This window comes from Myiozetetes cayanensis, unplaced genomic scaffold (assembly GCF_022539395.1).
Source record: "Myiozetetes cayanensis isolate MyiCay16 unplaced genomic scaffold, myiCay2020 scf14, whole genome shotgun sequence".
Classification (NCBI taxonomy): Eukaryota; Metazoa; Chordata; class Aves; order Passeriformes; family Tyrannidae; genus Myiozetetes; species Myiozetetes cayanensis.
Genome location: NW_026087048.1, coordinates 383,253 through 409,480, shown reverse-complemented (window position 1 = coordinate 409,480; position 26,228 = coordinate 383,253). Strand labels below are relative to the sequence as shown.

The window sequence follows — 26,228 nt, the reverse complement described above, 5'->3', positions numbered from 1 at the left end:
AACTACGTGGATACATTTTAAGTTCTTCAATAAATGCAGTTACTCCTGCAGTAGATAGGGCAGATACAAGTCTAGGGGCTACAGATTAAAGAGACTGTACAGTCACAGGACATGTCAAATATTTTACATGGTTATGTATCCACCCCAGGCAAGAAGCAGAGTTCTACAGTAGAAAATTAAAGTAAAACCTACAGGAAAGCATCTTTACATCACTTGAGAAGTTCACAGAATATTTTAAAGATTAGCACAGAATAAAACTTAGTCAAATTCAGCATTCATGAAGAAACATTTTAATATATACAAGATGCGACATATATAAAAAGGTAAATTACAACTTCAATTTATGAACAGAGAGTGTTTTCTCCTTCTTCTGTTTCTTCTTTAATTTGCTTGCATCTTTTATTTGCATTTTTACTTGATCTTGTAGTTGAGAAAAGAAGGCCTGGGATGATTTCAAGGCCTTGTCTTTACCTTCATCCTGTCAATGGACAAAACATCTGTTATAACCAAGAAATGTACAAACAGTGCCATTGTATTACTTACTAGTTACTCACATATAATGGTATTTGACTTAAAAAAAAAATCAGGTAACTTGTTTTCAAAGGTTATTTTCCTCCACATTTTCATTCCACTCCTGCTGTCTAAAGATTACAATCCCTTTCTAAATAGCAATTAGCATGACAGGTAAGAGCAGGCATCAAGAATAAATCCTTGCACATCACGAACTACAACAGGATATCTGTGTTTTGTGTTCTGCTTGTCTTCTGAAAAGGTAAGCACATTTAGGAGTAACCAAGTTGTTTTTCCTGTTAGTTTCTAATACTTCAAAATTTCAGAGATTTTTAACATTTAATTTATAAGGCATCATAGGCGGTGCACAAGTTTACTGTTTTACAGCATGCAAAACAAAATCAATCTCATTAGATTATAGGGAAGGCTCCACAAAAAGGACGAAGTTAACCAGGAATATTCTATTACACCACAGCTTCAGTTACTCAGAACACAGAAATCTCAGTCTCAGCTGTGCATTCAAGTAGTCCCACTTAATCAAGTGGAATGGTTTAAATGCAGGAAATAAAGAGCATGTCTTACTTGCAGGAACACCACAAAAAGTAGTACCTCACACAAAATCCTTTCTGCTTTGTGAACGTACTTTCACATAAAGTAATTGTGTCACAGAGCTTTTTCATAGTTTTCCATATCTAAATATTAAGCTGCTTACAAATTCAAATATATTCCATACTCCAAGTAAACTTCTAAAGAACCACTTAGGTATGATGTAGTCATAATTAAAGCAGTACCATCTACATAAATATGCATTTTTAACAAGGGGGTCGCTGCAAAGTGCAACAAGAGCTGTATTTTTTCAGGCCTCAATACTGGCATCATGCTGTCAGGATAATTAACAAAATCAGGACTGAAAGGCATTCAACCCTACTTTGCATAAGACAGTTACAACTAGAAAAACTGTAGTTCAGAAGAACACAAGGGAAAGTAAGGAGGAGGAATAAAAAATAAACATAAAAGGAATATGCATCTGCCCTTCTGTGCCTTCCTCCCTCTTTCTCTGCAGCAGCAACACTTACCCCTTTTATTTGCTCTCACATAAGGTAACAAGGTTTGGGTGGAAAGCACAGATTCTGTCCTTGTGCAAGATTTCTTGAGGGGATGAAGAAAGATTGTTGTGACAAGAAGGATGAGAGGGGAACACACCTTATACTTTGTAATTCTTTGGGATATAGTTACCTTTCTTCTAGCTAGCTGAAATTGTCTATCCTTGGATCTTAACATTCTTTAGCTGGGAAGCTCCAACTTAGACTGTCTTACCTTGAGCAGAGATGCTTTGCCTTCCTTTGCAAGCTGTTTTAATTTGGCTGCAGCAGCTTTTTTGCTGAGTTTTGTGCCTTGCTCTGGTTTCATCTTTTCAAGAAGCTTCTGGCGTTTCTCCCTCTCCCTTCGCCTCATACGTTTGCGGAGCTTTTTCCTTCTTAGTTCTCGTTTTTTGTCCGTGGGAGTCTTTTCTGCATCTGTTTTTACATCTCCAGCTTTGTTCTTTTCCTAGAGAGAACAAGATCCCTAATCCATAAGCACGCAGAAGACCAGACTCACTTCACAGCACTCAAATCTGTCAAATCTCTCTCATTAGTTCAAGCGAGTGCCAGCTCAAGGCAAGGCTGGATTAAGGCAAAGGCCAAAAACTGGGAAAAGCTGGGAAATGAGATTTGTACAACTAATTGAGGACATGCTAATTGCTCTTCTGTACTGTCATTTAGCTTTTGCCTTCCAAATACCCATCCGTATGCTATGAAAACAGTCAGCATCACATAATAGTCAAGATAAAAACATAGCACGATATTACAGCACCAAGTACAATGAACTCTTTCCCACCTTTCAGTTAGCAAAAAAACCCCACCCCCCAAAAAACCCCCAGCAACAACCAACACTAAAATGCTAGGCAAGAAGGCCCACAAGGTGAGGAACCACCAGGGTGGGAAGGGGCAGAATTCCCACTGATCTGGCAGTAAACATCCTTCTGTAAACAACACAGATCCTCCCTCCAGCCTTTGCAGTTTGAGACTTACCTTGATCTCCTCTGGTGCTAAGAGAGCAGCATCACTGACAGCAACAGGGGCCACTTCTTCCATACTTATGGCTGGAAGGTTGGACACTATTTTAACTTCTGGTACCGGCTGGAAATAAGGAGACACATTCAAGCCTGAGCACAGCAGCTCACACTAACTCAAGATACCCCGTGTTTGGGTTTGTTCAGAGGTAATCACAGTGCACTTAATGTGAAGTAAGAATGAGCTCAGTAAACATCAATGTTTACTTTCTGTTTCTGAAATATATTTTGAAGTACCCAGTTTAAAAAATGGGGGGATACCCAACTTTATGAAACTTATGTACTCACTGGTTTGGGTGTGAAGTGGAAGTTACAGAGTGCATCCAGCTTCAGGAAGAGCGAGTCCATCATTTCCTGAATTTCTTTGTGTTCAGGATTTTCTTCCTCTTCAGTTTTTTTCTGCATCAATAATGCAATGTTACTCCACACCATTCATAAAGGTATTTTACTTTAGCAAGACTGATAAGAGCACAGCATACAACTAGGAACCATTTCACTGGTGAATACTGAGAGGAAGATGAAAACTGAAAGCAGAGTTGGCAGTGTATAAATGAACATTCAAGATTATGCAGTGTGAACTTCAAACCTGAAGGAAAGGCACTGCTTCTGTTACCTGGTGAAGTTTCATGTATTCTTGCTCATAGATTTCAGCAAGACTCAGCTTACTCTTTTCATGATCCAAAGTGATACGTTTCTTGTATTCAAAAGCCTCCTCTTTCGGCTTTTCTTTTGGTACCACATCATCCCACACCTGAGAAAGCGACCAGGCAATGAGCAAATGCAGCCACAGGCAAATATCAGACAGTACAGCTAATTTGGAACATTTTTCAATGACTTATCTGGCACATCAACTACTTTATGCATGTGGCTTCCCAGGAACTCAGGAAGTTTCACACTTCCATTTGAAAAACAAAAGAAGTAATAAAAGTTATAACTCTAGCTTGTGCCCTTGTTTTTAGTGAATTGGGGCACAACCTGTAACAAATGTGTAATTTTCTTAAGTACTTAAAAACTCTCCCCCATATGTACCAATTCAACTAACAATAAGGCTCAACAAGCTGTGAGATACAAATTTTTTATCAGTGACTTTTAAGAAAAATGAAGTAAGCAACTGAGTTTTGGTCAGTATTCAGAATGCTCAGAGCACTACAGATGGTAACAGCCAAAACTCACAGACTAGGATTATATTCCTAATAAACTCCTTACAGTTTTATCTGCAAACACTCATTTTTTGAAGCACACCAAAATCTGGCATATTACTGGGATGTAAAAATGGGCTTCCTAGAAATCTAAAGACACATTCATCAAGCCAGAAGAATAAAACAGCCAGTTGCAGAATTTCAGATAATTCTACACCTGGCATTGGAAGTGCTTCACCCTTGGAATGAGCCCTGTGAATTAAATCTACGAACAAAATAGGAAGGAACAAGTCAGGGAATATTGACCTCATCCAATATTCTCTGTTTAATGATATCTTCAAGCTGAAAAGTAGTTTCTTCTGTGATCACAGGTGCTGAAAGGAGAAAAAGAATTTTAAGATTAGTGTTTCTTCAGCAAGAAATAACTTGTGTTCTATAAAGAAAAAACAACAGAAAAAGAAAGTAAAACCTTTACAAAAATGTAATAATTGAAGAAGTACGTAAATGTAGGCAGAAATCAGATTATGTAAGGAAGAACACCCATGGCGGTACCCAGCACGCTGCCAGGGCAGCCTCCCCTCACTCACCCATGCGCACTGCGTGCTCAAACAGCACCGTTTCCTCCAGCAGGCTGTTCTCAGGTCGCTTTTGTCCACTCACTTCTCCTTTAAGCTGCCAAGGTTTCTCCTCTAACAACTCTTCTTCTAAAGTTTTTATTTTCTTGCTCATCTGAAAAATACAATTTCCCAAGAAGTTTAAAACAGAGCTCACTAATAAATTCAAGGCAAGAAATTAATACTTATTTTAGGTACTTCTAACCCTTCCTCATATAAAAAAGAGAGAACATATGATTGCACATACATCTGATGTAGATACCCATTTACAATGTAAGAAAAAAAAAATGGCTTATCTCCATACTTGCCAGACTGAACAAATCACACAACCAGTAAAAACAATATTTGGCACTGTTTTGAAGTATTAGCAAAACTAAAATAAAAATAAAACACCCCAATGAAAACCGACATCCTGTTACCTTCTCCTGCCTCTTCTCAAAAGAGGACTTTGTTTCCCCGGGCTCAGTGCCCTTCTCTAACTGCATTTCGGTCACGTCTTCTGTGTCACTGTCATCTGGCAAACTAAAAGTAACTTTTTTAGATGCTTCTTTATTTCTCATGTTCGCCACCATTTCATCCATATCCTCAAACCTGTAACAATAAAATTTAAAATCAAATAAAGGTTGAAAAGCATCCATAATTTTTTACATGAAGATATTTCAGCCCTTAGATGTTCACCTGTTAACAGCTCACAGTTCAGAAATACAACAGGTTTCAAAGATCCCTCCTAAAGGTAGGGGACACTAGGGAAACATCTAGATAATGAAAATAACTTCACAAAAATGAAGTTACAGCTTTTAAGTGCTTTATGCAAATAAATATCAAGAGACAATACTCCAAAAAAAAAGTAAATAAACTAATTTGAAATAAAAGTGACAGTGCAAACCATGCCCATACAACAGTGAACTGAGAATGGCAGACCATGAAAATCAGCCTGGCATTCCCACTGTTTTCTGCTTCACTGCAGTGTAAAATTACATGGACATTTTCAAGTGCAAATAATGCAAATACTTACTCAGACATGCTTTCTTCATTTTGCTCTTCAATAGCACTGTCTGCTTCCTCTTCATGGCCATCTTCAACATCATTAGCTACTAAGTCACCATCATCATCATCAACTGGATCAAAGAAATCTTCGTATGTCACATCTCTAGAACTTTTAATTGGCTACAAAGGTTAGAGAGAAAGGGAAAAAAACAAACAACAAACCACAGCTGTTAAGGCTGACAGATATCAAAGGGTATCCTCTCTTCTGAAACCTTTAGTGCCTGGGGAGTGGCACAACTGGTGGAACAGTAATTCAGTTTAATGAATTAACTGAATGGCACTGACTTGTAGGGGGGCATCTTAGTAAACTTATTTCTTTTACAAGTATTTAAAATGCTCTACCACTTGAATATACAGAAGTCGAGGAATGGTACATTTTGCCAAATATGTGCTGGAATGCACACAAATTCCCTGGGTATGTTTCTTACTTCTGGAGAGAATCTCTGGTAATATTAAATAACAAAAGATTTATTTTTCAAACAATTCCTCATCAGCTTAAGCCATGTCAGAGTCACCAAGCCATGCCCCTGGAAAAAGCCCTTTGCTCTGCGTCAGTCACCTCAGTGATCTCTACCTGCCAGCTGCCAGTGCTGAGTGACAAACCTTTCACTGTTGGGTCCCCAGTTCTGCAAGGTGGTTTATTTCTTGCCACATACTGACTCTTCCTTTACTTAAGCAAAAGACCCAAGACCCATCCAAGCAGCGCCTGGAACAGCAGAACGCTGTAGTCTTGTACACTGGGACATTTCCTTACCAGATATTCATGTCAAATACATTGTTAAAGTAAAGCTTCGGAAGGAGTCATTAGTCACCTCATCAAATTTAACTAGGTCGTTTCTACTCACACTTCAACAGTTTATAGTCGCCCTAACAGATACCAGATCTTGATTTAAAGGAAAAGAGATATCAGAAAATTATTTTACTGATTTTCTTACTTTGACTTTAGCATCTTCTGACCCTTCTTCCTCATCATCTGAGAAAATGTCTTCAAAATAATTAATATCATCTTCCTCCTCATCTTCCTTCTCTGCCTGTTCTAAAAAAGCTTCCATCTCGGCCAGCTTGAAAAACTTGTCATCCACTACAGATTTTCTTCCCACTTTTTTCAGTGTGGTTTCCTTGGCCGTTTTAGTTTGTTGCTCCAGTGCTTCAATATCAAAGTCAATATCAGAATCCTCATCACTGTATTTCTGCATTTTGCTTTCTCTGAGTTTACTTTGCTTTTCTTTAGCTTTAGTTATATCTTTTGTATAAACATCCTTCTGTTCAGCTTCTGCTTCCATCGTGTTGTCTTCCACTTCCCCCTCACTGCTGGGCTCTGCATCAGAGCCATCCTCTTCCTGGTCCGAGAGAAGGCAAAGATCGTCATCCTTGGCATCCCTGGCAATGGATTTCCTGAAGAAATCGAGAACCGCACTGTTCCGGAGCTCTAGTTGTTGCCAGATCTGTTCCTCATCAAAGTTTTCGATCACCAGCTCTTTTAGAGGACCCCCAGGAACGATGTTGTTTCCTTTATTCAAATCATAGAGAGTCTTTGTCAATGCTCTGAAGTTGGCAGCCAGTCCCTCTTGCACACTAAGGGCGGGGGGGAAAAAAGAATTAAAAGCACAAGTTCATATTATTTTTTTACTTTGCAGATGTCACCACCTTTGATTGGTTTTACGCCCTCCGTGAAGTTACCACGTGGTCACATCTGCTCAGGCGTTCTGGTGCTACAGAACAGCAGCTCTCAACAACCACCGGGGTGGCTTAACCTTCTGCACCGCTCCTGGAGCACCGCCACTACACACTGCTAGAAACAGAGACGATTCCTAATCCTTTCAGCTTCGCTACACGTTGTGGATGAAGCAGCAGCTGCACAGAGCACGCCACCCTTCTCTAGCTGCCTCTTACAGTATGTCGATCGTACTGAAGCGCTGCAGGAGTAAACTGTACAGCACCAAACACCCCAAACACCCGAGACCCAGACCCTCGGTTCTGAAGCGGTGACTGCCTTTCTCCACAGCCTCATCCTCAGCGGTGACTGCCTCCCTCCTGGGCCTTCACACCGCTCCGTCTCCTCCGGGTTTTCCCTAGCGCTACCAACGCTGCCCCCGCCGCCCCGCGTACCTGAGGAAGCGCTCGGGGCGCGCTGCGGCCGATCCCGTTACCCTGACGCCCGTCTGGATGCCCTGGATGCCCAGAACGCCCGGACCCGGCCCCGGCCCCGGCGCCGCCGCCATCGCTCCCGACACGTGCGGGCCGGCACCGCCCCGCGCCGCGTCGAGCGCACCGCACCGCACCGCACCGGACACCTCCCGCGGCCGCCGACGACGTTCCGCGCACAACAGTTCCGCCCGCCGAGCCCGCCACAGCCCGCCCCTGAGCCGGGCATTCCCGCCCGAGCGGGGCATTCCCGCCTCCGAACCGGGCATTCCCGCCCCAGACCGGGGCATTCCCGCCCCGAGCCGAGCATTCCCGCCCCTGACGGCATTCCCGCCCCCAGACCGTGCATTGCCGCCCCCGAGCCGTGCATTCCCGCCCCCCGAACCGGGGCATTCCCGCCCCAGGCCGTGTATTCCCGCCCCCGAACCCGTGCATTCCCGCCCTGAACTGGGCATTCCCGCCCCGGCCGTGCATTCCCGCCCCCGAGCCGTGCATTCCCGCCCCCGAGCCGTGCATTCCCGCCCCCCGAGCCCGGGCATTCCCGCCCCCGAGGCCGGTGCATTCCCGCCCCCGGAGCCCGGGCATTCCCGCCCCCCGAGAGGGGCATTCCCGCCCCCCGAACCGGGGCATTCCCGCCCTCCGGGCCGGCTCGCAGGAGCCCCTGGGCCACCCGCACGGATTGGGGTGGCGAGGGCTGTCGGTTTCCCCTGTGAGGGGCGCGGGATTGCCATAGACTGGGATGTTCATCGGCACTGGAAAACCTGTTCTAAGTATAGCAGATACAGTCATCCTACTTCACAGTTTGGAGTCTCTGACCCAGATACAAGGGCTATCTTGGATGCACACGTTTCCAGCTCATTCTGTGAGCAAAACTCCACGGTCTCAGAGGTCTTTTCCAGCCTCATGGAGCCTGTGATCCCGTGTGATTTGGTCAGAAACGCTCTCTGCAGATGTCCCTCGCTGTCTTTGGCAGCTCTCCCCCAGCTCGGTGCAGCGCTCAGCGGCGGGCCCTGCTGTCCCCACGGCCCCGCGCGGGCCCAATGGGCGCTGAGCTGCGGGCACGGCCCGAGCCGCGACCCGCCCCCGGCACCGGGCCCGCCCCGGGCGGCCGCGGACATGGCGGGGGTGCTGCGGAGCGGGGCGGCCGGTAACGGGCCGGGATACCGACGGGAACGGGAACGGGAACGGGGCGGGAACGGGAACGGGAACGGGGCGGGAACGGGAACGGGGCGGGAACGGGAACGGGAACGGGGCGGGCAAGGCCGGGAACGGAAACGGAGCGGCCGGGAACGGGAACGGCCGGGAACGGGAACGGCCGGGAACGGGAACGGGCCCGGGGAGGAGCGCGGTGCCCGCCGCGCTCGGTGCCTGCCCGGCCGGAGCCCCAGCCCCGCTCCGTGCCGGGGCTTCCAGGGCCATCTCCGTGAGCCCCTCCCAGGCCAGACGAAACCACCGCTTCTTCAATAGGAACAAGGTCTCCCGATCCCATTCACGGGCATATTAACAACTGGCGTTAGCTGGCTTAGAGTGAACTTAGACAGCAAACTCCAAACTCGAGGCGCGAGGAGGAACTTGTCTTTTTTAAGGTGGACCTTGTCTTTTTTGGAGGTGAAATTCAGCATAATTTCCCGTTCGTTATAATAACCTAGACTGTTTTACCTCTTAGTAGTAAGTAAGGGTAGGTTAAACTCGCCATCCCTAAACCGCACTATTTTACTTGGTAGCCATAGATGGCAAGAGAAAAGTGAATGAGACATTCGGCGCTGTCAGTGATCGATCAGTAGGATACTGGGAAAGAAAACCTTTGTGTAACTGCACTTTGATGGAAGAAACCAGAGCTGCGGCACAGTGAGACTCGGTCCTTATGACCTGTGGAGCCCCTCTGATTCCCAAAAGCCCCCTCCAGCTCCCAGCAGAGCAGCACTACGGATAACCTAAGCTTAGTTGGCTCACTGAGTCCCCGAGATGCTCCTGCCGCCTTGAAATTGCTGGGATTTAAGGATGGCCAGACTGTACCCTTGCTCCGTTTGGTCCAGAGGGCTAACAACACACAGCCCTGTGTGCCAGGCTCCTGTGGGGAGAGCATCCTCTCCATGCCTGGGAGCTCTTCTCCGTCTGCAGCGGTGACAATAGAGCAGTGCCAGTGACAAGGTGCTCACTGCACCCTGCTGTTGGAAAACCTCCCCGCAGAGAACCTGACTCGGCTGGGTTGGCTTTGGCTTGTGTTTGATTCCTTAGCCCTGTAGGTCAATGAACGCTGCCCCGTGTTAGAAGCACCAAGCCTGTGAATCAGCGTTTGAGGGATGGGGATCTCAGTTTATGGGGTACTTGAGACTTGTTACTTCGTGTTCATAATCTGCTCTGTCACAATGTAGCCCTCATCTGGTGTAACTACATTTTAACTCTGATGTGCATAATACTGGTAGATCAGTCAACCATGAACAGAATAAAACCCAAACAGACCAATTTAAAAATGTTCTTTAAATGAAGCTGGAAGAGGTTCCTTATCATCTATGAGAGCAGGGTCAGCTGGATCTTCTTTAAAGGACAAAATAGCAAGTGAAAATCAGATTTGGTTGTCAGTGTTTGAGAAATGAGGTATTAAACCCAAAAACCAGTAGGGGCAAATGCTGTGTATATGAGGAGAAGCAACTTCATGTGTGATTTGGGTCAGCATACGAAGGTTTTTCAGGCAGGACAGATACTTGGATGGATGCTTCAGTCATATCCACTGCCTTCAGAAGACTCACAGAAAATAATGGTTTTTAACCCTGGAGAAAGTTCATAAATACTTGAATAATTCTGTATGTCAGTGGAGAAATGCTTTTCTGATTGAAGAAATTTTCCACAACAGTTAATAGGACTAGTTGTGTTATAATACATAAATATAAGTGATTTTTTCCTGAAACATGGAAGTAACGGGTTTTCAATCTGAAGTTGGCTGAAAAGCTTTCTTTTTCACTGCAGGGTCATTTTTTGATTATTGGATTAGAAGAAGATCAGAATTTTAAGTAATCTATATAGTTACTAATCTAGATAATGCAAGAAAAATGCAAATGCTTTTTGTTTAATCTTAGTCAATTCAATTATGGGTTTAAAATTCATGTTCTATATGTATATGATTAGAGCTAGGGTAAATTCACAAGACTTCATAGAATAAATGTCCATATGAGTGGGCATTTAAGTATCTTTGACTTTACAAGAATCCTAGAAATATACTTCACTTTTTCAATTTATTATCTTTCCAGGAAACACCACAAAAATCAAATATTTCTTGGGCAGAACCCAACACAAAGAACATTTTCTGTTGCTATTTTTGCTATTGCTTCAGTAATAGCTGAGTAGCAATCTGTCTCTGTCAATTTACTTGAAAATAGAAAAAAAATACAAATTAAACTATAATAACCATGTAGTCATATGCCCTGAATGAAGTGCAGCAAGAATTACTGATGGGACATGTAAAAAAGAATGGGACAAATCCTAGTATTTCCTATTACTAAAGATTGCTTGGAAAAAACCTACATCAGTAGTATTTCTATTGAACTGTGATCTGGTCATGTTTGGAAGGAAGAATAAACCAATAAAGGGCTCTGGGAAACATAACAAATGCTATTGTAAGGGATCCTTCTCTTTCAAAGGAATTTTCTCATTTGGAGAATACTGCCCTTCTCCAAGTGGAAGAATTTCTCTTCAGCAAGAATTGAATCAGGTCTTCAGAAATTACTGTAGGAAACTGAGCTGCTTCAGTAGAAGCTTAGGTGGATACAAAAGACTGTTGGGGGTTTTTTTTGCCTTTTTTAATACATTATTTACTCTGTTGATCTGGTCAAACTCTAGTTAATTATCTATGCTTCTAATCGTGTCACCTGGACACTGCATGTTTGTTATCGTGTACATTATGGCATTGCATGGTATTGCTTCCTCAGGGAATTACTTTGATCAGCCCTCATCCGGATGCATTTACATGGCAAGTCTATCTACAAAACAGTTTCAGCATAGACATCTCAGACCAAGATTTTTTCTTCTGTGTAGAGGTTGCTAGGGGATTTTTGAACGTGTAAAAAGTTGAAAAGTAGTTGCTGCACTATACCAGTATGAGAGCCTGAAGGTAACAAGTGAAAAAGAATTGTCCAGAACTTCTGGCTGTGATGGAGGTGACAGGAATGGACTGTGTGAAAGTCTGGCAAGAAATAGTCCAGGGCAGTGACTTGAAGAACTAGACAAGTTTCTGGAAATACTTAATGTAGGATGTTGATTTAGGATAACCAAAAGATTCTGAATAGACTTACTTGTGTGATGCTAAATGCTTGGTAACATGTCCTTTGCATGCTGTAATTCTAAGTGTCAAATACACACAAACATTTCTTCTTCCATCGCAGCACAATGCTCAGAAAGGCTTCAATGATTGCATCAGTTGTCTTTGGGAAGAAGAATTAACTGATAGCTTTCGAGTCTTGAATTCCCATGGCATGGTAGTTCTAAGTTTCCTACAGTGAAGCTAAGCTGATTTATCACAGCTCCTGCTGCCCTCCCAGAGTTCCAGGAGTCAGGGCAGGTACCCTGGGTGTGCTGTGAGGCACCCACAGTCTGGGGGCAGGCCTGGCACGGTCTCTTAGCAAAGCAGCACAGCTGTGCATTTAAAGCTGAGAATGCCTCAGAGTCCCAGAATGCTGCTGTGCCTCTAAAGGTGAGAATGCCCCAAAGAGTCCCAGAATGCTGCCGTGCCTCTAAAGGTGAGAATGCCCCAGAGTCCCAGAATGCTGCCGTGCCTTCAAAGGTGAGAATGCCCCAGAGTCCCAGAATGCTGCCGTGCCTCTAAAAGTGAGAATGCCCCAAAGAGTCCCAGAATGCTGCCGTGCCTCTAAAGCTGAGAATGCCCCAAAGAGTCCCAGAATGCTGCTGTGCCTCTAAAGCTGAGAATGCCCCAGAGTCCCAGAATGCTGCTGTGCCTCTAAAGCTGAGAATGCCCCAAAGAGTCCCAGAATGCTGCTGTGCCTCTAAAGCTGAGAATGCCCCAGAGTCCCAGAATGCTGCCGTGCCTCTGGCTTGGCCTGGAGGCACCGGGAACTCTGGCTTGGCCTAAAGCAAACTGGCATGAAGCTGAAGTGTGGCTTTGGTGAATGTAGCCTTTCATCTGACTGTAATTCTGGTGCTGGAAAAAACTGAGAGGATCACAATTCCTCCCCACCCTCCCCACACTCTGGTACTCTGACACAATAATCTTTAATGTCATTCCTTTCTAAGTATCCTTGTTTTATATGTCACGGGGGTGTGATATTTTTAATAAAACAAGCAACCCTGTAACTACTTGTGACCAACCCAGCAAGGTGACACAGGGCAGAGATCAGCACTGCCTTGTGAGAGCAGCTTTGAAGAGTTCTGGAGATAGAATTTACGCCCCTTTTCACGACACTGTGTTTTTCATGACTTCATCTTTTCTCTCCTTGTTAGCCCTAACCTTTGTGTTCACATGGTCATCCAGTATTTTTTTTATAATTAACTTTTCATTTATGATGAGCCAGATCATATTCTTTTTCTTTAGTAAGTCACACTGAGTCAGTGGCACTAGTTAAATTAAGCAAACTATTATGATTTTGGCCTTTAAAGATAATCTAAATTATTATTGGTCAGTTGGACATGATATTGTGCAAAGTACTTAGAACTGAAACATTTCTAAGCATCTTAAAATAGATCAGTGAAACAAAGTATAAGACCTGTATGGCATGTGAAAAGTAAGAAGGGCAAGTGACTTAATAACTGAAGAAAGATAAAAAATCAAGCTCAGGAGATTTTAGTGTACCTTAAGCCTCAGATGTAACATGACATTTAATTCCTTGCTGGAGTTAGTCCTGACAGCTGAGAGCTAAAGTCTGTTATGTTCTGGATCTTGCAGTATCAGTTCTACCCAGGGTTTCATATGGGTTTTCTTGTTTGTTTGCTATCATTTTGAGATGTATAGGCATATCCTAATTTCTCTTATTTTGTAAGAAGTTCTGAAAAATTCAGAAGTCACTGTTGAGCACATTCTACAGTGGACTGTTACATTTGGTCACGTATTCCTCTTTTTAACAGGCATATGTAAGATTTACACCAGATTTGAGTCTGGTTTGGGGTTTTGTTTTTTTTTTTATACTTCTGAATATTTACTTAGTCTCTGAAAAAAATGTTTACTGAAAATGACATTGGTGTCCTGTAGGCCCTTCAAGGGGAAGGAGCAGGCACCGATACCTTCTGAAGGCATTGTCCCAGTGCTGTTCACTCTTTTTCAGGGCTTCTTACCAGGCTGCAGATGTCAGCTCCCACAGTGAGAACCCTGCCATCCTCAAAGTCCTTTTCACAGAACATTCCAAGCTGTTTGTGGAAGCTGGGCCGACTTAACCATGTGGCCATTGCAGTGCCCGACCTGGAGAAGGCTCGGTGCCTGTACAGAGATGTGCTGGGAGCCCAGGTGAGCGAGGCTGTTGCGCTTCCTGAGCACGGTGTCTACACTGTTTTTGTGGAGCTGGGGAATACCAAGCTGGAACTTCTACATCCTTTAGGAGAGAAAAGTCCCATTGCAAGTTTTCTGCAAAAAAACAAGACTGGAGGAATGCATCATATCTGCATTGAGGTATTTCAATACAATACATTACATAATGAGATATATTAAAGTATGCTTATTTTTTCATAGGTTTGACCTGTATCAAGAACAAATATATAAGAGTGTCATATTTGTGAAAATTTTTATTTCCTTAGGAGAAGTCTTTAAACCTGCCTTTTTTTCTGTTTTCAATGTCATGAGCTACGTGCACATTTTTTCTCTTTTGTGCTGTGAAGGCTAAACTGGGGAAGGAAGGGTTAAGCAGCCACTGTGGAAGGTGGACACCCCAAGGGCTTGTGAGCAGTGTGGGATAGGTGTCCACTTCCTGACACAGGAGGACATACAGTGGGAAAAGAGAGTTGTAGGTTTAAGCTGAGGCATAACTTCGATTTTAGAAAGTTTCTTCCTGTTTGATATTTAGTTGATAATTATATGCAGAAGTCAAAAGAGCTTGTCAGCTGTGCTTACCAAACAGCAGTAAAGCCTCCAGAGTGCCTCCTGTCCTGTTCTTCCCTGCCCAGCAAAGAGAGATTGGTCTGGAAGAGATGTAAAGGTGCTGGGTAAAATACTTATCTTATTTAGTGTACTCATGTTTTAGTGTACCTATTTGATGCAAAATTTTATGCTGCTGCCTATGTGTTTTAAATATTTTACAGAGCTGAGGCTTGCAAACTATTATTTCCAGCTGTAATGATGCAAAGTGTAATATTAAAAAGTAATGGGATTACTGATGTGAGTAAAAATTGTTTTCAGAATACATCTGTAAAGACCAGTTGTGTGCTCTCATTGGGAATTGAGAAATTTTACATACACATAAACATTGCAACTTTTCTTGCACTGAGTTTGCTTAATTGCTGACGATCAAGAGTAGGAAAATTAATTCTGTTTAAATTGACCCTGATTGTTAGGAAATGGGAATGTAGAAGAAAGAAGCGATTTTCAATAAGAAGGAAAAAACCTCCAGCCCTCTGTAAGACCAGTGGTTCTCACTTACAGGTACAAGAGCAAGAAATTGTAGGTATTTCTCAGCAAAAAGAGCTCAAAGCTCCCAAGGGTTTCAAGTGTATGTAATACTGTTTAAGAAGTTTCAAATATGTGTTACCAGCTGAAATTTTTCTATGTAGATCTCCATTTTGTATGAGAGATGGTCTTGCAGATGAACCAAAGATGGTTGTCAAGGAAAGTAATTTACTTCTCAGTTTAATTGTGAAAATTGAGAAGAATGGGACAAAAAAGTAATTTATCTGTTACCTGTATTGGAAACATTAAAAAAAAACCAATGAGGCATTTAACAGCAAGTGTAGCCACCCTGTCAAGGACAGCCCAGCACCCATTTCAAACAGTGCCAGGTGACACAACCAGCCTCAGAGGAGACTGGAAACAAGCAGCACTGCAAACACAGCTTGCTACATTTACAATTTCCTTTTTTTTTTTTTTCCTTTTGACAAAATAACTGGAAAGGCATTATGTTGGACAATGTAGAATCTTCTGTTAAAATTTATATCTGTACAGTAGGTCAAGCAAGCCAGGAATCATAATCTAACAGATAGTTTCCATGAATTGGGTAAACTAGTGCTACATGCAATCAGATTTTCCTAAATGAAGTCTTGTAACTCATTAATATAATCTCTACACAATAATAATAATAATGTTTAAAAATTAAGAAATTAAGAAAAAGATTGTCCTAAGTCAGTTGTGTTTGTCTCCATGCAAAAACAAGTGGAAAATTACAGACTAATTCACACAGAGAGAAAAGCTGCCCATCATTAAACTGCTATTTAAGTGGGTCTGAAAAACAAATCTGGTCCCTACCATTGTCAGTCATAAAGATGTTAACCTCCCTCCTCCAATTTCCCATTCTCAGAATGGAAAATCTTACAGTTTCAAAGGTAAGTAGTCTTCTAAGTTGAGCAGAAAGGGTTTTAATAAAAACTATTGAAGAACTTCACTGTCAATTGATTGTTCATTTGAAATGTAAAAAAATATTTTGTAGAAATATCTTTCTATGAACAATTTTATTGCAAAAAGCTGAATTGAAAAAATTCTTTCCATACTGGAGAGGAAGCCTAACAAGTTTATCAAAACACTCTTAATTTCTTCCGTCTTGTACAAAGGAAAATTTAGATGGATGTTTTGACAGGGAACTTGTTTCATTCAAGTTAAATACTGTAAGAAGGAATTAAATTATTCCTGCCCAGTCTTAGTTGAATACCTGCAGTGAAAAACATGCTGGGCACTTAGCAGAGTAAGAGAGAAATGCGAGGATATATAAATCTAAAAGGCCTTTCCTTTTCCCTGCTGCCCATTGCCCTGCCTTTTCACCAGCATCTAATGAGTCAGTGTGCTGTCGTCAATTAGAAAGGGAGGCATTTTTCTTTAGTTATTGATAGTTTGAAAGCAATATGATCTTCCTAGTAATAGTAATGCAGAGTTTAGATTATTTATGGAATCCTTATAAAGCAACAACATAAAAAAAATCAATGGGCTTTGTGCATGAGTGATTTTAGTTTATTAATTTCTTAAATATAACAATCTAGTTAAACAGTATTTTGTAAAATGTTCAAATAACAAAGTTCTGTATTATTTTTATTTTTAAGACTAGATGTTTTAAAAAGGTTTTATAATTTAATTTATTTTCAGAATTATGTCAGAATTTAGAAGTAACATATTAGTAAGGAAATTTATTATTGCTCCTCACCATAAAATCCGCATAATACAGTGTCAGATGTTAATTTGTGTGAACTGTATTTTTTTATAAGGTCGATGACATAAAAGCGGCTATGACAGAACTGAAGAAAAAACAGATGCGAGTATTGAGTGAAGAGCCAAAAATAGGTGCACATGGCAAACCTGTGATTTTTCTGCACCCTAAAGATTGCCATGGAGTCCTTGTGGAACTTGAGCAAGCTTGAGCTGTAATATTCATAAATAAAACAATGGAAGAGTTGTGAAGTTCCGAGCTGGTGCTGGGAATATTGATGTGGTGTTCAGTCTTTACAAGTTCATTGTAGTTCCCACAGATGAAGTACAGCTTTTGAGTACTGAAAGAGTGCTACAGATTCAGGGTAATTTTCTTGGCTTTTTTGTTGCTGATCTGATTTTCAGAACTAACATGCTGGCATTTCTTGCATTCTCTGTGATTCTAAAGACAAATCTGTGAGCCAAGTTACATATGTACCGTAGAAATTTGTGTTTTGTTGCTTGTTTGCAGCACGATTTTACCTCTGTAACCACAGAAACTGTACAGTTTCTAGGTCAACCCACATTATTTTGTTCTACATTTCAGAGCAGAGACCCACTTCTCAGTGACAACAATATAGCTTAGATATTCCCTTTAGAAATGAAGGAAAAATGAACCTTGTGTTTTCTGTTTTTGCCATTCACCATCTGTGCCTCACACTGATTGATTGGTTCATGAATAAAAAAATCCGTCTGCTATTGTATGGGTGTCTGCAATCAGTAAATAAGTTTTTCTTGGCATAACAATTACTGCCAAGGAAGTTACCATGCATAAATCATCATTTAGTTGTTTTATGAACTCTGTGGATATGCAGGCAATGCCAGAAGAGTACCTGAAAAATGATTTGCCTGACATATATCTCAAACTGTAATGTACTTGTCACATTTGAGTTTTTTCAGTTACTGAGGTTTTTTTTAAGCTTTATCCATAGAAGGGTATGTGGGAGAGACATGAAAGAGCAGTGATTAATCTTTTCACTTACTTTACAGATAAGGTTTTTTTGTGCAAGAGCACTTGCAAACACATGCCACCTAAGTCTGGTTCTGTAGAGTGTCTTGAACATTAAAGAGCATGCAGTGTGCTTGTGTCACAGGCTGCAGCCACAGTTTGTTGACTTATTTACAGACAGTAAATTTACAGTCTTCACTTTATTGGTGCACATTACCCAAGCAGTCTTTGTCCTGATACTTTCGTTTATAGTTTTTTTTTACATGTCAGCTGTAGAAATTAAAGACTTGATGTTCCTCTCTAGTTTTCTTAATCCTTAAAAGTCATAATTTTCCCTAGCTAAATCACAATCTCAATTTTATATTTTCCTACATGTTTGCATGTACAGTGAAAAGCTCCAGCTCGATATGAAGTAAGTTCATTTTAGTCTAGGAGAGTTTTTACCTAATGGAATGGAATTATTTGTGATGTGTGTCATGTTTGCTGCAACAAAATACAAGTATAATGTTGACCTGAGATTTAAACAGAGTTTTAAAGACACTGATGCTTCCTTATGAATCTTACTTCTGAAAAAATCTCTACAAAGCCATGCTTTTTTTTTTAATGAAACCATTTTGTACTGAAAATAAATATTCCTTCTGTCATATTTTAAGAAAAACACAGCCTTCCACAGGGTTTCTGTGTTTCATCAAATCACTGTTTAGAGGGTAGTTTGTGACCTAAATTCTAAACTGTTTGAATTTAGGAATCCTAGGGCTCACGATGGAAATGCAGAATGATTTAATATTCCTGAAATATGATTCTGCCGTTCTAGGAGACATTCTGTGAGCAGAGCTGCTTTTGTCTTTCCATTCTGTCCAAGAATCTTTTCTGCAAAACTAGCACAGGAATGCCAAGACTAGAAGCCTCCCTGGTTACATGTCAAGGGAATTGAACACAAGGCTTTGAATTTAACACCAACAGAAAACAAGGCAGTGCTCTCTTGGTTCATCTTCCATCTCTTTGTCCTGTCTGAAGGAGATGGAGTTTTGTGTACAACGTCATTCAATAGACTTAGAGTAGGAGCTTGATGTGGTACTGGGGAATGGAGATTTGGAGTAAACAACACCTACTCCACTTGCCTGATTGTGCTCCCTGTCTTATTAGCAGGGAGAGGCTTGTCATGCTTTGTATCTGGTAACCTGGCTGAGTGATCTGTCGGTGCCTAACTCTAACTCAGCTGATGTATTCTGTTCATCCTAACTAAGTCATGCTTCTATCACAATTTATACGTTACATCAGACTCCTCACAAGGTGGAAGTCAAGGTATTACCAAAAAATCCCCAACCCTCTCCAAAAAGAGTTTAGGTCTGCAAATTAGTCAAGACCCCACACTGGATCATGCTTATTAAAGCTCTAAGCATTTGGTGGGATCAGACCCCCTCACTCATCTGGGTATACACTGGAAGACAGGAGAATTTCCACCTCTGGAGATACAGACTTGAAAGGAATAGCCATGGGAGCTGGACAGCTCCAGAATCTGAAGTTCAGTTCCTAAGCTGAACTCCCATAGACTTCAGTGGGAATAGGATCGGCCCCCGTATTTGTACAAACCGTGTGGTCCTTCCCCTGAACTCAGGCAGCCCTCACGAGTCACTGTTGTGACTTAGCAGGGGGTTGGGGTTACACCCAGGGCCACCGCCGTGATTATAAAAGGGGAGTAACATCAAGAAAAGCAGTGGAAATTCAGGGATGGACACGGGAGAAGTAGAGAACTGATTTGCTTCTATCAGTGGAGGGACACTTAATGATACACCCCTGTTGCACCAGAATACAACTTCTGGAAAGAATGGTGATTGAAATAACTGGAGCCGGATTAGCTCAGAAGGGAAATAGGCTTTGACAATGTTTTTTTTTCCTTTGTTGTTTATTTGTTTTTTTGGTTTGTTTGGTTGGTTGGTTTTTAAAAAGGTACAGATGAAGTGTTAATATTTTGCCAGTTAATTTTCTCATGCTTGGGTCATTAGTCAAGTGCAAGTTCCCTGTTCCAATCTCTCCATGTGCCTTTTTTCCCCTCTGAGATCAAGCATGTTCCCATTTTATGCTGCCTAAGGTAGACAAGGCACATATTTCTGGACTCCATCAACGTTACTCAGATAGTTAAAGGGCTCATAATTAAATGAGGCAAAATACCTTTTTTAACTTCTTTTATGCAATCCTCAGGTCACTTCTAGGTGGGAGAATTCCCTATAATGGGACAAACCTAGAAGCAAACTCAAAAAGCTGAAAAAAGAGCTAACTTCATGCCTTTTAAAAGCTAATCTTACAGGTGTGCAAATCTGAAGTCTCTCAGAGAGACCACAAAACATGGAGATGTTTACATTATCTACTTGAGGTACTTACAGTAGGAGCTCTCAGTGATTTTCTTGGCACTCCATTTGATTCTATCCTTAGAAGAAATTCCTTCTGTAGTGATCTGACTTGGGTTTGTTGGACTTAAGAACCCTTGTTTAAGACAAAAACTCAAGAGTTAATTGTTTCAATACTCAATTAATTTACCAAAGCAGGTGCCATCTTGGCCATTTAGACTGTGAAACAGAATAAGATCATTGAGTCCAACCAATTAATTAATATGAAAATGGAAACTACCAACAATGTATAAATTAATAACACAGTGTTGGCATTTTTAGTGCAAGACCTCACCCTCTTAGGAATGCAGAATATGTCACCTTTGATAAGCATTTTCAAAGCACTTAGAACATTTTATGAAATGTAAATTTATCTTATTATGAAGAAGGGATGTTTGTATCCTGTGATGGGATAATCCTTAAATATATGTAAAATTACGTCAACTGTTTAAATGTTCATTTGCACTGTCTTGCATATTGTTAAGGAGCATTGTTAACTGCAAAATTTATAGCATAGATTCACAAACGAAGAATTCTCATACATTTTAAAGTAATGATATATTTGAAGCATTCCATGACTTTTCTAGATGTAATCTAAAGTGGCCTTCCAACTGTTATGCTTTGCTACTACAAAAATAGCAAATAGATACTAAAATCTTCTATAAAGTTAATTTTCAATGAAGATTTTTACTTTTTAACATTGCATTTTTTTTTCAGTAATAAAGACATGTTCAATACATGACTTAAAGAAAAAGTTCTGAAGTAACTTGTGACTGCAAGTACTCTGAAGGCGCACGTGATGATGCACAATTTGCATTAAATAGGGGGAATATCCAGCTCTGCATCCATGGCTGGCATGGATGGGAAAGATTACTTCCAGAAATTGAAGAGTAACAGAGAGGTGTGTTCTTGGACTGATATCATGCACTGATTTTTACCTTCCATTTTGTAGTTTTCTATAATAACCATCTGTCTGAGCCCCTGTCTCCAAAATGAGGTGGAGGAAGAATGTTTGTTAGAAACTTAAATTTAAGAGGTTAAAAAAATATATCCCTCTCCCTTTGGGGAGGGAATTTTTGAGAGGTCAGTTGTAGTACAACACTTGCCGCTGCAGTAACTCCAACACACACACCTCCCCTATGGAGCTGGAAATACTGCTTCTGGTATATTGATTGAGAAAGTGAAACTTCCTTATGGATATGAAGCTATTTCATCAGGTTAACAATTTTGGGAATTAATAATATGAATTAAAACATTTTTTGCCAAGTGTTTAAACAATCCAGCTACAGATTTTATCTGTAGATATGCTATAGTTCTGTGTAAAACATACACACAGTTTAGGTAATGTTTGAGTTCTCATTTTCTCCAAAAGAAAACCAAAATTTGGTCAAGTAGTTGGGATATAGAAAAGGACAGATGGGAAAAGTCACCATACAAAATCATGACGGAAAATTGCAGTAGCAAATGGCTGTTTTGGTATTAGTCAGTTTTAACAGAAATCTTAACAACTAAACAAAAAATAAGACTAAAAAAACCCCACAAAATGGTGTTTCCTATGCTCAGCAGCTGGTATAGCTACCCCGGGGCTGCCACAGCGCGGGGCCTCCAGCCCAGTGCAAGCGGGGATTTGAAGGTCAGTCCATACCTGCGTTCCAGGCCATTCTGTGTGGAGCCCTCACTGACTGCACGGTCCCGCACAGACCGCACAGCCCCGCACACCGCACAGCCCCACACACTGCACAGACCACACAGCCCTCACACACTGCACAGCCCTCACACACCGCACAGCCCCACACACCGCACAGCCCCACACACCGCACAGCCCTCACACACCGCACAGCCCTCACACCACACAGCCCCACACCTTTAGCCCTCACACCGCACAGCCCTCACAAACAGCACAGCCCTCACACCGCTGAGCCCCACACACTGCACAGCCCTCACACCGCACAGCCCTCACAAACAGCACAGCCCCTCACACCGCACAGCCCTCACACACCGCACAGTCCCGCACACCCCACACACCGCACAGCCCCACACACACCGCACAGCCCTCACAAACAGCACAGCCCTCACACCGCACAGCCCTCACACACTGCACAGTCCCTTTGGGCTGTAAGCTCCAGCACCGCACAGCCCCACACACCGCACAGCCCTCACACCGCAGTCCGCCTGGCCCTCACACCGCACAGCCCTCACACCGCCGTGCCTCACACCTTTGGCCCTCACACGCACAGCCCTCACACCACCACAGCCCTCACACTGCACAGCCCTCACACACCGCTGGTCACACAGCCCTCACACCACCCCAGCCCTCACACTGCACAGCCCTCACAAACCGCACAGCCCTCACACCGCACAGCCCTCACACCGCACAGCCCTCACACCCCACAGCCCTCCCACACCCAGCCCCTCACACTGCACAGCCCTCACAAACCACCCCAGCCCTCACCGCACAGCCCTCACACTGCACAGCCCCTCACACCCCACAGCCCCTTATACACCGCACAGCCCCGCACACACCGCACAGCCCCGCACAGCCCCGACACAGCACACAGCCCTCACACACCGCACAGCCCTCACAGCCCCTCACACAGCACACAGCCCTACACAGACCGCACAGCCCTCACACACCGCAGAGCCCTCACGCTGCACAGCCCTCACACCGCACAGCCCTCACACCACTGGCCCGTACAGCACACAGCCCTCACAGACCGCACAGCCCTCACACACCGCACAGCCCTCACACACCGCACAGCCCTCACATAGACCGCACAGCCCTCACACACCGCAGAGCCCCGCACCCCCTCCGTGAGCAGCGCGGCGCTGTTCGCCATGCAGGTTCCGGGGCGGCGGCGCAGGCAGGTTCCCGGGCGGGCCTGGCGCGGTGTGCGGCGCTCGCGCTCGGCAGCCACACAAAAGAGCGGCTGCGGCGGCGGGAGCGGGAGCGGCACCGGCACCGGCACCGGGAGCGGTACCGGCATCGCGCGGCTCCGCGGTAAGCACCGACACCGGGGGTGCGGGACGGGGGACCGGCCGGGGTCGGCGCGGGCAGCGGCGTCTCCGTCGGGGGTGGGGCGGCAGCACCCCCGCGGGTCCCCTCAGGGGAGCCCCCGCCCCGCGCCAGCCCTGCATTGGGGCTGGGGACTGTCCCCATCACGAGCGGCTGCTCCCGCCTCATCCCCTTCCCCATCCCCTTCCTCATTCCCATCTCCATCCCCATCTCCATCTCCATAGCCGTCCGCGAGCAGACGGGGAGCCGGGGTGCAGGGGAGCCCCTGGGCACAGCGGAGCGGCCGCGGCCGCGGCCGGGGCCGGGGTCAGGGTGGGCGGCGCAGGGCTCCGGCCCCGGGGGTGCCCGCACGGCCCCGCTGTGCCCCCGGCAGGCGATGGAGGGCCGGGCTGCGGCCCCGCTCGGTGCCCCCGGACCGCCCCACGCCGGAGGGACCGGCCGTGCGACATCCGCATCGTGCCAGTGTTCTGCGGGAGGGCGGGAGGCTTCAGCCCCTTCACGGGAGTGGAAATGCGAGAGGAGCCCTCCTGTAATGCAGCACCGCTCGGAGTTTGTATTCGTTTCTGATTTCATGCCTCCACTGTAGCAAAGGCATCAGAGCCTTTGATCTGCTCTTTTCCCGTTCCCTTCATTATGAGGTTTGGAGGGGAAAAGCTGCTCCGTTACAAATACTTGATTTTTTTGTTGGGATAAACAGCGTGAGACGTTATAGCAGGGTCTGTTTGCCTCTTTTTGAACAGGTTTTTGAATATGTATGTTGGTGACTTGTATTGCCGTAACAAAGGGGATGGGGGTGGAGGAAAGGGAATGCTGCGTTTGGAGCTGCATCTTGGAAAGTCAAAGAAAAGACTGGCTTATTTTGCCTCAGCTGACAGTCTGTGCTTTCAGATTTACGTACTTTGCGTCCTCAGTGTCGTTTTGACGGTGGTTGCGTGCTAGTGAGAACGTACAAAAAAAAAAAGTAAATAAAGACAGGAGATCATTCAATGTTCATAGCAGGGAGATAACATGCATTGCAGTGATGCTTAAGAGAAGTCTGAAATTACTGTGAGCAGTTTGTGTGGAAAATGCAAATAGTGTTTCAGGTGTATTACCTGATCAAGGCCACCCTATAATCTCCCAGGAGGGGCTGAGAAACTCATTTGCAAGAAAGGTTTTTCATCTATTCTGCGTGTTACCCAAGAATCCTTCATTACTTAACCAGCAGAACTGAAAAACAGAAACAACTGCTATCTTAGTTTTATGTGATTTGTGTAAGCCACAGTATTTCTAAAATAAGGTAACTTTAAAAGGGTGGTATTTTATTGTAATTCTTTACTGCCACTTGAGTTAAAATACAGTATGTGCTGGTTAACAGCTGAAAAGCAAAAGACTGAAGTTTGTTACAGCATAAGATGGCAATTTATCACTGTATAGTCCTGCTTCTACTCCATATGGAACAGGGAAGAGAGAGCTTTTATTTCATATGCTGTTCTGTGAATCCTAAACTGCTAAAGTGGAAGCCATTGTCCTTATTCTGCTTGGGGCTCAGAGGATTTCAGGCTGCAGAACTGTCCTTATAAACCTTGATTGTAAGGATTCCTAAATTCTCTGGTAGTTTAGCCTTTATCTGCACTTGGAAAGATCTAAACCTGTTTTTAAAAATGCAGTGTTGCCTCTGATCAGTAGCTGCATTATTGCTTCCCCTTGATCCTCTGATGGTCCTTGCAAAGGCTGTAGGTGCTCAGTTTTTTTGGTCAAAGTCTTACGATTCTAAGGAAGAATCTCGAAAACCATGTCTTGTGCAGTTGCTTGATTAATTTCTGGGTTGGAGACTGGACATGAATTTAAACAAGAGCTAGGTCTTTAAAAAGTGACCTTTACTTAAGGCTGTGAACATGAGAAACCACTTCAAGAAGCATAATTTTGTCATCTCTCCAGCTGTTCTGATAAGAATATTTGCTAAGAAATAATATGTGAAAATGCCATGGTTTAAACCTCTTCCAGTTTATATTCCTGTGCTGAGGTTACAGAAATTAGCATGTGGTCTGTTCCGGGCTACTAGCTCTGAGAGAGGAATAGGGAAGATGCTGGTTTTGTTCAGAACAAAATCTTGGTTGTAGCCTTTGAACACATCGGTTTTTAGGTGCTTCTGCAGACTTTTTACATCCATGCCCCTTGTGTTTAAATAGACAAGGCAATTATTTCATGCTTTAAGCTACTGCATTGGTAGAGGCTGGGGAGCAGCCCTGCCAAGAAGGCCCAGAGGTCCTGGTGAACAGCAATCTGCACATGAACCAGACACTTACCCTGGCAGCAAAGACAGCCGGGAGCATCATGGTCTGTACAAACAGCCAGGAGGTCAAGGGAAGGGATTATTCCCCTCTGCTCAGCATTCACTAGACTGCATTCATAATCCTGGGTCTAGTTTTGGTCCCCCCAGTACAAGATGTTAATGAACTGGGGTTCTGTGGAGGCCACTGAAGTGGCTGGGGCTGGAGGCCAGGCTCTGTGAGGAGAGGGGAGGGAGGGGGCTTGCTCAGTCTGCAGAAAGGGAGGCTTTGAGGGGCCTACCAGCACCTTCCAGTACTTATAGAGAGGTCTTCAGGGCAGTGGAACCAGACTGAACACAGTGCTTTGTGGCAGAGAATGAGAGACAAAAGGCACGTTGAAAGGAGAGGTTCACACTGGATGAAAGCAAAATCTCTGCCCCCACAAGCACAGTCATACATGGGGACAAGGTAGCCCAGAGAGGTTGTGTGGTGTGGTCTCTTGTCCTTGAAGGTTTTTAAGACCAGGCTAGATAATTCCCTGAGCAAACTGCTCAGACCTCACTGATGACCCTGGTTTGAGCAGAATGTTGGACAAGAGACCTCTGACTTTCTTTGGAACATGACTTGTTATGATCTTATGAGCAGCTGGATGCTCGTGCCTATCCATACATGATACAAGAACCAGACATGTTTCCACAAGTCAGATTTTTTTTAGAAAGAACTAGAGCTCTCACTCCATG

The 26,228-nt window shown here is 43.7% G+C and overlaps 3 protein-coding genes across 8 annotated transcripts in view; 2 read left to right on the top strand and 1 right to left on the bottom strand.

Moving 5' to 3' along the window:
- Positions 1-267: 267 nt before the first annotated feature.
- MPHOSPH10 (M-phase phosphoprotein 10) lies at positions 268-7,668 on the bottom strand. The gene is made up of 11 exons (XM_050309318.1): positions 7,533-7,668; positions 6,359-6,998; positions 5,392-5,543; positions 4,796-4,967; positions 4,350-4,491; positions 4,069-4,136; positions 3,237-3,374; positions 2,912-3,022; positions 2,583-2,690; positions 1,828-2,058; positions 268-478 (listed from the first exon to the last, which is right to left on the bottom strand). Exons 1-11 carry the CDS (start codon positions 7,643-7,645, stop codon positions 329-331), a joined length of 2,025 nt encoding a protein of 674 aa, XP_050165275.1. The 5' UTR covers positions 7,646-7,668; the 3' UTR covers positions 268-328.
- Positions 7,669-8,292: 624 nt separating this feature from the next.
- Positions 8,293-17,591, top strand: MCEE (methylmalonyl-CoA epimerase). Of its 5 annotated transcripts, none has more exons than XM_050309321.1 (3): positions 8,293-8,338; positions 13,838-14,178; positions 16,908-17,591. In XM_050309321.1, the coding sequence occupies exons 1-3, from the start codon at positions 8,308-8,310 to the stop codon at positions 17,058-17,060; spliced, it is 525 nt and encodes a 174-aa protein (XP_050165278.1). In that variant the 5' UTR covers positions 8,293-8,307; the 3' UTR covers positions 17,061-17,591. The 5 variants fall into 5 exon arrangements, with proteins under 5 accessions (XP_050165278.1, XP_050165277.1, XP_050165276.1 ...); XM_050309320.1 differs by lacking the exon at positions 8,293-8,338 and adding an exon at positions 8,578-8,715; XM_050309319.1 differs by lacking the exon at positions 8,293-8,338 and adding an exon at positions 8,834-12,301.
- A 5,497-nt stretch (positions 17,592-23,088) lies between these two features.
- Positions 23,089-26,228, top strand: part of APBA2 (amyloid beta precursor protein binding family A member 2) — a 69,610-nt gene continuing 66,470 nt past the window's right edge. For both annotated transcript variants that reach the window (XM_050309310.1, XM_050309309.1), the window contains exon 1: positions 23,089-23,221. The gene's annotated coding sequence lies outside the window, so the exon portion shown is untranslated. The remainder of the gene's footprint in view (positions 23,222-26,228) is intronic.

Excerpts from the sequence above, each read along its gene's own strand:
- MPHOSPH10 (XM_050309318.1), bottom strand. The coding sequence starts at position 7,645 with ATGGCGGCGGCGCCGGGGCCGGGGCCGGGTCCGGGCGTTCTGGGCATC. Across the intron at positions 4,137-4,349 it reads TGAGCACGCAGTGCGCATGG|CACCTGTGATCACAGAAGAA; the intron begins GTGAGTGAGGGG and ends TTCTCCTTTCAG. Across the intron at positions 2,059-2,582 it reads TAGCACCAGAGGAGATCAAG|GAAAAGAACAAAGCTGGAGA; the intron begins GTAAGTCTCAAA and ends TGTTCTCTCTAG.
- MCEE (XM_050309319.1), top strand. The coding sequence starts at position 12,262 with ATGCCCCAAAGAGTCCCAGAATGCTGCCGTGCCTCTAAAG. Across the intron at positions 12,302-13,837 it reads ATGCTGCCGTGCCTCTAAAG|GGCTTCTTACCAGGCTGCAG; the intron begins GTGAGAATGCCC and ends ACTCTTTTTCAG. Across the intron at positions 14,179-16,907 it reads TGCATCATATCTGCATTGAG|GTCGATGACATAAAAGCGGC; the intron begins GTATTTCAATAC and ends TTTTTTTATAAG.